The 14965-nt window shown below is 40.1% G+C and overlaps 1 protein-coding gene across 1 annotated transcript in view; it reads left to right on the top strand.

Annotated features, from left to right (window-relative positions):
• Positions 1-14965, top strand: part of CPA6 (carboxypeptidase A6) — a 225829-nt gene that overhangs the window by 85614 nt on the left and 125250 nt on the right. Inside the window, exon 2 of the mRNA XM_019725306.3 lies at positions 8220-8295. Coding sequence (XP_019580865.2) covers positions 8220-8295 — 76 coding nt within the window. The remainder of the gene's footprint in view (positions 1-8219; positions 8296-14965) is intronic.

The following is a 14965-nucleotide window of genomic DNA, read 5'->3' on the forward strand; positions in this document are numbered from 1 at the left end:
TAGGAAATTGACATCTTTACAATATTGTCTTCTTATACATGCACATGGGGTGTGTCTATTAGGCTGATGCAAAAGGAATTGAGGTATAAAAGGTTAAAAATAATTACAAAAACCACAGTTACTTGTGTACCAACCTAATATTTAGTTAGCTCTCCTTTAATCTCTTTTAATTTCCTCCATGAAAAACTTGTATATCTGTTGTTACATGTCTTGCTAAGAACCTTATATTTCTGTGCGTGATATATTTTTACGTATCTTATGCATATTGATAATTTATAGAAATTCAAATGACTTTGAATTTTAACTATATATTCATTTACTGTGCTAAATTCTCTCACTAGTTGTATAACTGTAGATTTTCAAAGTTTTCTATGTGGTTATTTATATCATCTATGAAAATTGACAGTATTTTTCCTTCTGTCCAATTTCCCTGCCTTTTGTGTTTTGTTCTTATTGCACTCATTCTGTTGAATAGAAATGATCCTAAGTTTCTTTCTCTTATTCTTGATTTCAAAGAAAAAAGCTTTGAGCACTTCACTGCTGAGTATGATGTGTGTAGAATGGAAAAAATAATAGACCATCTTACTTTATTTTACATGTCTCTTAACTATTTCTAACTGTTTCTTTCTGTATTATTCAGTAATTTCCTTAGATATACTTACTGGTTTGCTCATTCTTCTTCAGCTGCATTTTCTGGTGCACATGTGCATGAGTGTAAATATGCTATTTAACCTGCCCTTTAAGTTTCCAATTGTATTTACTATGTGATTCTATTCTAGAAGTTAAGTCTTGTCATCTTTATAGATTTATAGACCTATGTAATTTATAGGTCATCTTTGCTAGTCATATTTTTGAATCCCCTTTTTTATCTCATTAGAATATTAAATATATATGTTTACTCCACCTCAGGGGTTGGCTTACTATGGGCCACAGACCAGATCCAGCCCTCCTCTGTTTTTCTAAATGATGTTTTATTGAAACACAATCATACTTATCTATTTCATATATTGTCTTGGTTGTTTTCACCCTACAATGGCAGTACTGAGTATAGGCATATCTCAGAGATATGGCAGGTTAGATCCCAGGCCACCATAATAAAGCGAGTATAGCAATAAAGCAAGTCATACTGTTTTTGCTGGCGGAGGGTCTTGCTTTCAATTTGTAAAAAACACATCTGTGAAGCACAATAAAATGAAACTCAATAAAACGTGGTATGCCTGTAGTTGCAATATAGGTTGTACGGCCTGCCCGCCTGAAATATTTATCATCTGGCCCTTTACAGGAAACCTTTTCCAACTTTAGCTCTATCTGATTATTTCAACATCAGTAGGCCCTATAGGTCTTCTTCTGCTCTTCGTTGTTTCTACTGATTTTGCTCATGGTGGCTCATGTCTGATGTGATTTATAATTTTTGATAGTGAGCTCATATTTGCTGGAACTTTATTTGTAGAAATTTTTTGAGGCCTGGTTTTAAGTTCGATTTTTCTAGAAAGGATTTTCATGTATTCCACTAGGAACCTAGGGGCAAGTGATGTCACTGGTCAAAATCCCCCAGGAAATGAACTCTGAAAAAAGATTTTCATGGAAGCACTTCATTGGGGAGTGCTCTCATCTATAAAAATCATCTGTAAGCAAAGGAAGGAAGCTGAGGCTAGAGAAAGAATTAAACCACCACAATTACAACAGACTCGTGGGGAACAGTAAAGCTGGCTTGGCCCTTCAGTACATTTCAAATGAAGGCAACGGGTTCCAGGCCTTAGTGCCACAGCATAAACTAGTGTTTGCATGTGGGCTGTGCCTGGGGAGGGGTCTTAATCTTGGGTGAAGCAGCTCCTTTTAGCTGAAGACAATTCCTTTGGATGGACTCAGCTGTGAGCCATCAACCGGGTACACTCTGCTGCTGGAAGAATGCAGTTTGTAGTTTTGGGGGCCACATAGGTAGTTTGAATTTCTTTCCTAACCTTACTAGACGACTAGCTTGTGGTTTTAAATTATCAGTGATGACAACGTTTTCTCCTCTACCCAGAGGCAAGTCCAAGATACAAGTTTCCCTGCTCTCTCCTTTCACAAGGCATGTTTTTCTAGTCATGTTTCCACTGAGGTTGTTATCTTTACGGCTTTCTCTGAGGGTCTCTGAACTGAATCCCACCTTGCTCAGACTCTGGGCCATCGGGAATTATCAAGGTGCCCCTCAGCCAGGGAGCCCCTGGCCTCAATGGTAATTTATCCCAGTATCACTGGCTTCTTAGATTTAACCTTACTCTATCGCCACCCCACCTATGCATATTAAAAGATACACCACACACAAACATACATATTCCAGTATTACTAAGTGTTTCATACTGGAAAGTGATTTCAGGATAGTTAGCAAAACAAATTATGCTGGTAGATAGATTCCCAGGTGAATTTTACATACATTCAAATTTCAACAACACTAAACTAATATGTGCCAACGGCTATCAGTCCACTGGGGCCCAAATCTTTTTAGTTTCAAGTATCAAAGTCCTTCCATATTGTCCTCTCTGATAATCACAGCTAAACCTGTTTTATACATGTAGTCTACGTAATTTATAAAACATTTATCACAGGCTACCTTATATTACAATAATAAGGTAAGGTGTTATTTGTGTTTTATGCACCCAACTAGATTACACATCTTTGAAGCTTGTTCCTTTAGACTTTGTTCCTCCTTTTCTTTTTCCTCTCCACCAGGGACTTTCTATATAGACATCTGTTGAATGAATGGGCTGTTCTCCATAGTGGTAACAGTTTTTTCAGATTGAGTCCTAATCTGACATACTACAAGAAAGAACTAAATTGAAGCATCATATAACGATTTGACACAATATATCGCAAGTCCTTGAGACATAGTGAAGATAACATCTTACTGTAAGAAATTCATTTAATGGCAGCGTTACATTTTATTCCTTTTTCCTCTCTGACCTGTGCTAGTAGGAAGAGAGGAAATTCTCAAACCTTACAATGGAAGTCAATTTCAGAAATTGAATAGATGATGCAGTTTACAAAATACCATTGCAATTCAGCTCAGCAGATATTTATTGACCATCCATTATGTGTGAGACACCATGGTTTCAACCTCTTGAGAACATTTCTTTTATATAGCGAAGTACGCCAGTGAAGCTTTGTAACAACTGTGTGTTTTTCTTTCCTCTGCTATTAAAATAGTGCAGCAACAAAAGAGAAGGGGAAAAAAAAAGAATACAGTCATCACTTCTGCCCAACTTTAATCCAAGAGTGAGGTCTAAATCTTCACGTCCTAAGCAAACTGCCACAGGGAGCTTCTTCACTTCCTAAGTGTTTTATATTGCAACTATAAACCATGACCGAAGAGAGGAGAATCCATTTAGCTCTCCAGAGTATTCTCTGCCAAGTTATCTCTTATTTATTGCTTTTTAATGAAATTTTTCATGTACATCAAAACACAATCCTTCAACAAAAGAAATGTTCCTCTGAAACCCAAGCACTTTATAATGTAGAATCTACATATGAACATTAATTTTTTCTAGATGAGATTACCTAACGAATTTCTTGGTGCTTGAGCATGAGTTGTTTGTTTTTTAAGTCAGTGCACATTCTATTATTAACTCTTCCACCAGATATAAGCTCTCAAAAAATTCAGCAAATATTTTAAATGGTTCTATTTTTCTTGACAGTATGAGATAGGTTTAGCTATTGAGCACCCTAAATCTTCCCTTCTGGAAGCACAGGCAGTTTGTTTTTTGTTTTTTGTTTTTTTCCAGTGGCCATCAAAATTAAAGAGGTGTTTTGGAGAAAAGTATTCTAGAAAGAAAGAATGCCAATATGTGTTTTCTCACCTGCAAAGGCTTTGATTTAACAGTACATGTGTTTATTCCAGTATTCTTCCTTATCTCATTCCTTGAAAATAGCCAAACTAAATAAAATTACTGTTATGTGCAGGGTGCTTTTGGTGACGTGGAGGAGACAGCCTGACTCAAACTGGCCTACACAGTAAAGACATTTTTTATATTAAGTAACAGAAAGTCTAGAGGCAGGAGAAGCTCCAAGGTTGGTTGATTCACTAAAACTACTGAAGACCCAGGTTCTTTACGTCTCTCCACTCAACAACCCATAGACTCTGCTTCACCCTAAAGCTCATTCCTTTCATAATTGACGGCTGCCTGTAGCAAGCAAGGTTACACATTTCCTTGTTTATGTTCAACAAGAGAGTGAATCTTTCCCCCCCAAACCATGGAGAAATAATTCTTCCCTTAAATTTGGACCAATTTATAACATATGTTTGTCTCCAGACTAGCAAAAGTTGCCGGGGATAGCTAAGCTCTGATTGGCTGACCAAGACTTATTCCTAATGTGGGGATAGGGTGAATATCTGAGCAAATCAGTCCTTTTAGGGTTTAAGAAGGCGGAAAAAGGATTTGGAGAAGCAGCCAAAGGCAGCTACTACAGTCATCTAACCTGATACCTGCTGAAGAACAACACTAGAAATCCCTTTCTACATCCAGATAAATTGTCCTTAGAACTATTAAAAAGGTGAACATGCGTAGCTTGTACCAATATAGAGAACATCTATGCAGGACTTCCTCTAAAATTATTTTCCCTTTTATTTTATATAAAGTATCCTATATCCCCAGCTGCTACTGTAGGAAATAATGAGACCATCTAATATGCATGTTTCTCAGACGCCAAAGTGCTGCCTGAGAAGAGAAGAAATAGTACGTCCCAAATCAAGAAACTGATCAATTATTAGATTCAGATACCTATGACAAGGTCAAGATACAAAAACACCAGCAACAGCAACTAAAAAAGGTTAATTGCTATTCATAATAAAATCATATTTTATTGTTTCTGATGTTCATGGTGAAACACCTAGAGAAGCATCTGCTCTCAGCACTTTAAGCTCTAAAGGACAAGAAAATATTTTCCTGTAGCGCTATTAACAGTAGGTGCTATGTATTGGGAGGCTGTAGTAAGGTAGGCATTTCTCAGACAATATCTCACTGGGAATATGGCTGTATGCCCATCGCTGGCTGGAACTGCTGCATCCCTAGCACCTGCCACCATGATGGCACATACGAGGTCTGGCAATTAAGTTCGTGAACTTCTTGCAACAGTGTTGCTAACCATTTTTTATATCAGAGAGATTATTCATGATGAACTTGTACAAACTGAACAAACAGTTAACCAAGTTTACCATTTGGAAGTGCTGAAAAGGCTGCGTGAAAAAGTTAGACCACCTGAACTTTTCGCCTACACTTCTTGGCTCTCGTATCACGACAATGCACCAGCTCACACGACACTGTCTGTGAGGGAGTTTTTAGCCAGTAAACAAATAACTGTATTGGAACCCCCTCCCTACTTACCTGATCTGGCCCCCAATGACTTCTTTCTTTACCCAAAGATAAAGGAAATATTGAAAGGAAGACATCTTGATGACAGTCAGGACATCAAGGGTAATATGACGACAGCTCTGATGACCATTCCAGAAAAAGAGTTCCAAAATTGCTTTCAAGGGTGGACTAGGCACTGGTGTTGGTGCATAGTTTCCCAAGGGGAGTGCTTCGAAGGTGACCGCAGTGGTATTCAGCAATGAGATATGTAGCACTTTTTCTAAGATGAGTTCGTGAACTTAATTGTTCGACCTCGTACGTAACCCTGATAAATGTGGGCAAATGAAATAATTCTCACAAACAATCTTAAGTAACAATATGTTGGTTTTTTCCCCCCTCAATTTAAGGATAAGGCGTCATTAGCGCTAAATGTTTAAGCAGTTTGGTCAAGGGCACACAGGAAATGGTGGAGCTCAGATTAGAATCCAACATTGATCTCTTCCCTAAGTGAAGTGAAAAAAAAAAAAGAATCAGAGAGGATAAATCCAGTAATTCAGAGATAGGAATGAAAAACTGAATTATCTAAAGTTTATATGTTCTTAATACTAGTGCATTTGTTAAGTTTAAAAAGACATGTTCCAGATACATGAGATGATAGAAATTTACTATAAGGAAATACAAGGAACGATGGGGACTGTCCCCAGATCAGGCCCCTGGAGCCCAAACAATCATTCATGCCAAGAGCATAAAATCTCAAGTGCCTCTGCTCCCTGCTTGAGAATTGTGCCATTATGGTATCTTGGCTATGACTTGTATTTATGGCCACTGCTCCTGATACTACTACTAACTGATTTTTTTCTTGATGTCTCAAGTGCAAACTCCCAAAGACAGGATCTGACTGGATCAGCTATCAGTCACTGTTCAGTAGAATGAGCCTGATGGGGAAGGATTCACTTGTCATTCCACTTTACGGTCCAGTGACTGCCTTAAAGTTAGGTATCAAATTAGATGGGGTCCCAGGGGAAAGAGAGACACACAGTACACCAAACAAAGGACTCCTCAACGGAAGCCTGCGGATAAGACATACAATCAGAGTCTGCCCAGGATGTCTGCTACACATAGTCTCCTCTTGAAGGAATCATATTCATTCTCCCATTCAACGTACAAGAACATGGATGACTGAGCGGATGCCGTCAGGAACCCTCAACATATAGAAAAGGGATAGAGTGAAAAAATGGTAAAGATGTGAAAATGTAACAGTAATATCAAGCATCTGCTTAGGCCATATGATGTGTCAGGCATTACTCTAAGCACTTGACCTGTACACTCATTTAAGCCTCACGATAACCCATGACTTAAGTACCAGTTTTCCCAATTTATAGTCAGGAGGACTGAAGCACAGAGAAGTTGAAACTTTGCACAAGGTCACACAGTTGGTACCAGAACTTGCTTCCCGGGTACCATATGTGCTTGAATACCCTGTCATTTGATTTAATATAGATAACTGAGCTTTGTAGACAGGAAAAAGAGGGAACTTCTAGGTGCCAAACATTTTGGGGGTGGGGGGGGAGGGGAACAAAGCTAAGGAGGAAAGGAAAAGCTCATTCCTCATGGTCCTGGAAGTCAGGACTTTGAAAGGGGCCCTCACGGCTGAGGCTGGCAATGGGACAAGTGAGAGCTAGAAGCAAGTCTCCACAGGAAGCAGGGAGCCTCAAGATGTCAAGAAAACTCCATCTTCCAACTGGAAAAAACTGAGGGAGGTTTTAGTCCACTAGAGATTTTGGGGAGCGGGATCCCAGTACCCATGAAAAGCAGGTACCCCAGGCCACTACTACCATATTTCCCCCAAAATAAGACCAGGTCTTATATTAATTTTTGCTCCAAAAGACACATTAGGGCGTATTTTCAGGGGATGTCTTATTTTTTCATGTATAATAATCTACATTTATTCAAATACAGTTGTACTTTATTTAGGTTTTTCTTACATTTTCCTCTGGAAGCCAAGTATTCTCAATGATCTCCTTTACACCAATCCATTAATAAATATTTAATAAGTGTCTACCCTATGCAAAACACACTGACAGTTTTGATTGTTCTAGACTAGAGCTGTGCTTACCAACCTGTCCTCATCATGACACAACTAGAAAATGATAATACCTGTCTGGCACACCTGAGGGAGAGGTCACCACCACAGACGACTCCCTGGCTGATAGCGTGACACCTCGAGTCTTCTTAGGCAATTTAGGATCTTGACTGAGAGACCCTTAGAATGTGTTCAACTAAAATTTCAATTGCAGTAAAATTTTAATGGCTGCAAAAATTGATTTAAAATCATTATCACTTTAAAATTGTTATAGCCATCAGTGTCGCATGGCAGACCTGTAAGCAGCCGTTGGCCCCCCAAATTGGGTCCCACCTGCCAGTGGGTAAGCTCTGTATTAGAGAAGTAAGAAGTTCCATAGAAACCAGGAATGTTCTATAGTGTATGTATTCTATATATCCGCTCATTGAAAGTCACACTCCTTTTAAGCATTAAGTTTTAAAACAAGACTGACTTTTCCTTCTGTCATCAAGAATTTTGTTTCTGGGTATCTGCTCTGAGGTATTCATGAAAGTTCTTATTCCTGCTGCTTCTGTGTTTTTGGCCTTTCCCTGCTTACATGTTGTGTTTGCAATCTTCAAAAGCTGATGAAAAAAACAAATCGTTTTAAGATGGGGAAAGAGACCAGTGTAATCAGAGAATAACAAGAATCGGATAAAATACTTGTTGGCCAGTCCCAAGTTTTGTTTTTTTCTTATAACATGCAGAGGCAGTTTTTTAAAAGGTAAAACGAGATGGCTAAATCTTTATTTTTGAAAGGTAAATATCACCATTTTTACTATTTCTTACAGTGATAAGGTGATAAGAGTTGTCCCCAACACAAAAGAGGAAGCATACACACTGAAGAAAATATGCCACCAACTTAAGGTAAGAGAATGTCCACTCACGTATTATTGTGCTTAGACTGTGTTTACAAGGCTTTGCTGACTGGGGTTGAATAACTGGAATCAATTAGACAAAGGGAAGACAATTCTAAGAGATGACTTGGAAGAGCTTTCAAAAGGTAGGTAAAGTTATTCAAAATATTGTTGTACCAGCGGTGCCCAAAAAATGTATACATATAACTTGTATTCCTTTTTTGTTATCATATATTGAGTATTACAATTTTAATACAGTTTTTTCCTTTCTTAAAATGTGTGAAGATTTTTTGGCACCCTCTGTATATCTGACCCATTATCTATATACTAGTTCATTTATTTAATTTCCATCTCCCTTAGTAGGATGCAAGCTTCATGAGAGAGGTTGTGTATTTCCTTCATTGCTGTATTCTAGATGAGTCTCTGGAACATCCTACAAATGCAGTAAATGTTTTATTTTTTAATGAGTGAGTGAATTGAATTTATAATTTTCCCTCTTGAAATCTTCACTTTCCCCCTCTGAAATCCTCCTGCTGCTCATCTAGACATTTTCCTTCCAGTTAAAACTTCAAGCAGAAGTGAGTTGAGGAAACTAAAAGCTAGAAATTGAAGTTAATTAATTTTGCCATGTTTCAGTGAGTTGGATTAGAGCAGGGGTGTCCAAACTGTTGCCCGCAGGCCAACTGCGGCCCATGATCCATTGTTAATTGGCCCGCAGCAAATTCCAAAAATATATTTAGTTTTCTTAAATAAACCAGGTGAGGCAATACGTACTTCACCTCAAGTGAGTGGCCCGGCTGTTGGTGTATTTTACCACATATGGCCCTTGGTAAAAAACATTGAAAAAAGTTTGGACACCCCTGGATTAGAGAATTGTTTTGGCAAAGATTGAAGGGCTCTGATTGTTTAGTCTTTGATGAAGTCTATGGATTTTAGAGTTAGAGTTGTTCCTCTCCCTATTACTGCATATAATTGAGTGTTGTGAGTTTAGCTAAAAAGTTAGGAGGAGAAATATGGTGAGGGGCTCTGTTCCATGCCTACCAAGAAGAGGAGCGAGCCCGTAAAAATAGGTGGTGGTTTAACTTTATCTTCATGGATAGCAAAGCAGATTCCCAAAGAGGCCTCATTAATCTTCAGTGGGATGGAAAAATAGGTGTCCCTGGAGAAAGTGATAGGAGAAAAGGAACGGACTTAGTGGCTTCTGGAAACATTTGTAGTTATCAAGTTTTTGCTCTTCTATTTTTGGTTTGATTTTTCTCTTTGCTATCATCCCTTCAAATATTGGACGTATTTGCAAATGAAGTTTTGAACTTCTAGTTTATTGGTTTCCTTTCTTCTTCCTCATTCCCTAGCCCTGCACACGCAATGTCTAATTTAAGGTTGGTGTCTCATTGAAGGGCAAGAGTGGGGATGCAGGAGCTCATCCCCAAATCGTTGTGATTTGTATCCAATGCCAGAGAGACTGTGTCACCAGGCATCTCCCAAACCTCCTCTCCTTCTCAAAGGAATCTCTGCTTCTGGATACAGACATTAACCTTCCTCTGTCATGTACATTCATCAGCCCCATTACAGCCTTTTCAGTTGCAATATCTGAACACTGTCTAAACAACCCACCAGGGACTCAAAAGTTGCAAGTAGAAGTTTCCATACCCAGTGCAACTGTGTTTTAGATATACCACTGGAAAAATAAAATAGCCACTTTGTACCTTGAAGTCCAGTATTTCAGGGGACAAATATTCTGAACCAAACATTGGAAAAAATAATTTGTCAAAGGATTTGACAAGAGATTCCCAATTTGTGAATATATGTATTCGCATGGTAGGCATGTTATGAAAATAAAATTGCATAGTTATATATGTGCTAATCACTTGCCATTATCAAAAGCAGTAAGATTACATCAGTGAAGACTGTAAGGGTTACTTAAAAACTCTTGTAAATCATAGTAGAAGGAACCAAAAGCTGTCGAGTATAGCTAGAACTGTGAACACTCATGGTAACGCATTTATATTGAGCCCTTTTTTTGTATACACTTAAAGACAAAACATTCCTGCATGCTGTATTCATTTAGTCCTTAAGCAAAGGTAATGAACCGGGGGAGGAAACGGTTTGGATGTGAAGGAGCTTAGAGGACAACTGAGAGAAGGGAGGAAAGGGGGCTGGTGAGGAAGAGGGGAGTGGAGTGAAGCAATGAAAGGGAGTTACTGTTAGAATGTTGGTGATGCACTCGCGATTCCCGTCTACAGAGAATTACATCCAGTGTGTCCCAGTCAAGTGCTGAGCTCTTCCTATAAGCTGCCTCACGTTAACAGCTTGTGAGGAGGGTGTTCTTGTTACTGCTTTGTGACAGGTGAAGAAACTGGCAGAGACAGAGGTTAAGTAATGTGCCCTGGGTCACAGTGTGGAATTGGAACACGTGTCTAGACCGTGCCAAGCCCTCTAGCAGCCAGGCGAGGCTGCCTCTGACCTCCAGCCTGTTTACCCTGACCATCCATCTTCACGATGGAGAGGATGAAGGCCAAGTGCGCTGGGCAGTCGAGCCTAGACTCGTGAACATCATGATGCTTTCATCTGCTTTATTCCTTGAGTCACCACCACTCCCACCCCCAGGGTCAGTGACTTGCAGGAGAACTCTCACAGCTCAACCTATAGTCCTATCCACAGCGATGACTTATCGTCAGAAAAGGACCCAAAGCAGAATCAGCCAAGAGAATGGCACGTGGGTTGAAGTCCTGGAGAAACCAGGCACAAGCTTCCAAGAAGTATCTCGCAGTGGAGGCACACGGCGTGTTCTTAATTCCCCCAGCAATGAGTTGTGATAACACATGTGGCATATTGTCTGCCAGGGAAGCTCATTAGCGACTTAGTGCTCAGGGTTTTTATTGGGGCCTAGTCACGTCGGCCCCCTCTGTCTGGCACATGTCAGAATTCCGGACTCCCAGAAGGGAAGCAGTTGTTCAGCATGAACTATATCATTTGCACACACAGTTCAGGCACAGTGAAGCCACTTTTCTCAGTTAGGGTCCCAGAATCTAAGTTCCCGGATTCTAGTGAAGGGCCCATCTTGCAAGCAGGCCTTTCTTTAGTAAAAGGCAAAAGATTTATACGCTCTGAAGAGAAACCAGAGTATTACAAGTAGACCTTTCGAAGGATAGCAGTTTCATCTCTGCTATGTTAACTCTTTTCTGCACATTTCTTCATTTCCTTTCACTAAAGGAATTGCTTTATTGAAGCTGAAGTTTGAGGCCTGGCACTGAAATAAACATCAATCTAAAAGCATCATGTTAACGTGATGTCATTTTAAATGTAAATGATTTCATCGAGTGATCCCTTTTGCACTACTGAAAGCAGCAATTTTGGCCAGGCACAGAAAGCGGCGTGCAGAGAAGAAAGAATACGACTGTCTGTCATCTTATGCCCTGTGGAGCTGGTGGGACAGAATTAGTGTCATTGTTAACAGCTCTTTTGCACACCCTGTACCCTGCCTCCAAGGGGCAGGGAGGCGGGTTTGCCAGGAAGCCTTTAGTTGCCTTTTCCCCTAAAGCGCAGTGTGGTAGACAGAATTCTAAGATGACCCCAAGATTTCTTCCCCATGCTGTGCATGGCCTCTTCTGGGTGTGAGTGGGACCTGTGAGTACAGGGGGATAGTCATTCCCTTGATATGTTATGTGGCAGAAGGAAGATGACCTGGGGTAGGCCTGACCTGATCAAGTGAGCCCTTTCAAAGCGGAGAGTTTTCTTCAGCTGTTTACAGAGAGAGCAATCACAGAAATGCTCCTACTGCTCTCAGAGAAGAAGCAAACTGCTGTGAGCGTCCCTGGGAGCTACATGGTCGGAATGCCCGTGGCCTTTAGGAGGTCAGAGCCATCCCCAGCTGATATGGAGGCAGCAAGTATATGGAGATGTCAGTCCTACAGCCACAAAGGACTAAATTCTGCCATCACCACATGAGCTTGGAAGATGACTCTGAGGTCCAGATGAAATCATAGCCCAACTGGCTCCTTGATTTGAACCCAGTGAGACGGTGAAGAGAAAATCCAGCCAGCTGTGTCTGGACCGCTCACTTACAGGACTGTGAGATGACGTTTGAAGCTGCTGTGGTAATTTGCTCTGCAGCAGTAGAAAACTGATACACACAGTAAGGTAACAACCCTGCATCTTGGTTTTTGATGGCTCTTAGTTTAATAGCATATATGAATGCTTTAAGTTTTCTGATTTCACTGGCAATCACCAATGAGCTTTGGAAAAGTGAAAAGTGATTAGACTACATGCTTAGGCTATAAATTCACAACGTCTTATCTGAAACATGAACAAATGCAAAATGTATGTTCGACGTTGAATAGAATCTGAGAAGGTACAAAGCACAGTTAATTGGATATGGAACTGCTGTTACAAAGCTGGTTACTTTCCTAATTAAATGTTACGGTTTAGTAGAAGAATGAAAACAAGAAAGTTAAGCAGAAAACCATACCCCAAGAGAACTGGATTGAGAAAGCACCAACCAATTAAATTAAATTGTTAATTAAGAGCACAGCCACGATTTAAATAATGTTATGATGGAAGGGGGACAGTTTGCAGGTGAGTAAAATTAGAGTCTGAACACCACGTCCTGCTACATTTCTTCACAAATGCTTTCTTTGTGCTCTGAAGGAATAGAAATGGATCTACGTAAGCTCATAGACGAAATTTCTACTACGGAACTGATACATCCTTGTTGAAAGAAAAACTAATGGGCTTCGATTTCCAGTTTTCTCAGCAGAGAGCTATAGAGAAACTGTCCTGTATCCAAAAGTTTGTAATTTATTTCAAACGAAAACATAGCCTCACAGTATCAGTTGATTTGTCAGGTACCACTGAATGACACGTCAAGAGTCATGAAATTCCATGGGGAACTTTTTGCACCTCGTAGGAGGAAGGCTTCATTCCTTCGCCTGTGCTTGGATGTGAAATTCGCTGCCGCCTTTCCCAGGTGTGACCTCCCTCCTCAGCATCGTGCTGTCATTGACGGTCCCTACTCTAATACTGCAGAGTCATACACCTGGGTCTACAGTAGCTTGGGAACACCTATGGTCCCTAGGTGCTGACGAGCTCAAACATCCCACTGGATGGATGAATTTATTGGGAAACTCGTGAGGAAGAAGATGGGTGACAGAGTTCATGCTGTGCGAGTTACTGGTCCCCATTTTCCTTACAAACGGATTGCTAGGATTGCTTGATCATGGCTGTGGTGGGCAGAATTCTAAGATGGTCTTCAAGACTCTTGGCCCTGGTATACACACACCTTTTCCCAGGTATTTTATCAAACACTAATCTAGGTACTGCTGTAAAAGGATTTTGAGGATGTAAGTTGGGTCCCAAATCAGTTGACCTAAAAAAGGTATAGTATCCAGGTGGGCTGACCTAATCAGGTGACCCCGTTTAAAAACAGAGTGTTTTCTCCAGCTGCTGGCCAAAGAGAAAACCAGACAGATGCACTCCTGCTGGCCTAGAGGAACTCAAACATCCATGCTGAGAACTGCCATGTAGCAAGAGGTTGTAGGAGGCCTCTCGTTGCTGAGAGCTGTCCCGAGTGGACTCGAAGGCAAACAGGGACCTCAGTCCTACAACCACAAGGACATTAATTTTACCAGCAAACAGTGGGTCTGTGACAGGATCCTGAGAATCAGATGAGACCACAGCTCAAGCTGACACCTTGATTTTAGCCCCGTGACACCTTAAGCAGAAAATCAAGCTGCTTCTGACCTATAGAAATAGTGCAAAATAAAATTGAGCAGCTGCATTTGTAGTAATTTAGCCATAAAAATCTAATAAAGTGGTCTTAACCAGCGATTTAGTGAGCTAGCTGAAGATATACAAAAGCATTATGAATGATATTGAAAGATAAAAGCGATGAAGAGATCAAAACTTATGATCTTTCAATATATTTGGGGCAAGAAAAAGCATTTTCATTTTTTTGTTAAAGGTTTTGTAAATAGTGAAGCAACATTACTTTTGACTTCCTTGGCAAGGTTTTTGAAAGAGAGAAAAAGCTGCTTACAATTCAGGCCGATGTCCAAATTCAGTTATGGGTTACATTTCAGGAATATAAATTTCAGACATAGCATGACATTTTCTCCCTCTTTATGGCTAATGGTAATTAGTAAACTCAGTAACAAAAGCATACGAAGAGAAACAATACAATATACGGGGGATAGTGGGGTAGAGGGAAGAACTACATTAGACACATTCTTTCAAAAGTAAAAAATCTACGGTATTATGGTTACCCCAGTTATCCTTTATTTAATTTACTAAAGTAGATTGACAACATGAGCGTGGCATTTTGTTTCCTTTCTGTTTGCAAGGCTTTTCAGATTTGATGTTAAAACAGTCTGCTTTGAGACTAGTTTTTGAACTTCAGAAGTAGTAGTTGCTCTTATTGGCTGGTAGTAACTGGCCATTCCTAAAGTAGTATTTGTAACTGGATAATGTAAAAGGTCAGGTCCACCAGAGTCTCTCCTAGAAGATAATTCCAACTGGCTCATTCATGCAGCTTCCATCACCTGTCTTTGCTTCACTCTCTTGTCTGGTGGTTGGCAGACTGTGGGCTGGGATGATGGGAAAACTGGACGACATGTCTCTTGTCATCTAGCTGGCTGGCCTCGCTTATTAACTCAACGGTCACAGAGATCCAAGAGTGAGAGAGA

The sequence above is a fragment of the Rhinolophus sinicus genome, chromosome 7 (assembly GCF_057876585.1).
Source record: "Rhinolophus sinicus isolate RSI-liver-muscle chromosome 7, RSI-T2T, whole genome shotgun sequence".
Lineage (NCBI taxonomy): Eukaryota > Metazoa > Chordata > Mammalia > Chiroptera > Rhinolophidae > Rhinolophus > Rhinolophus sinicus.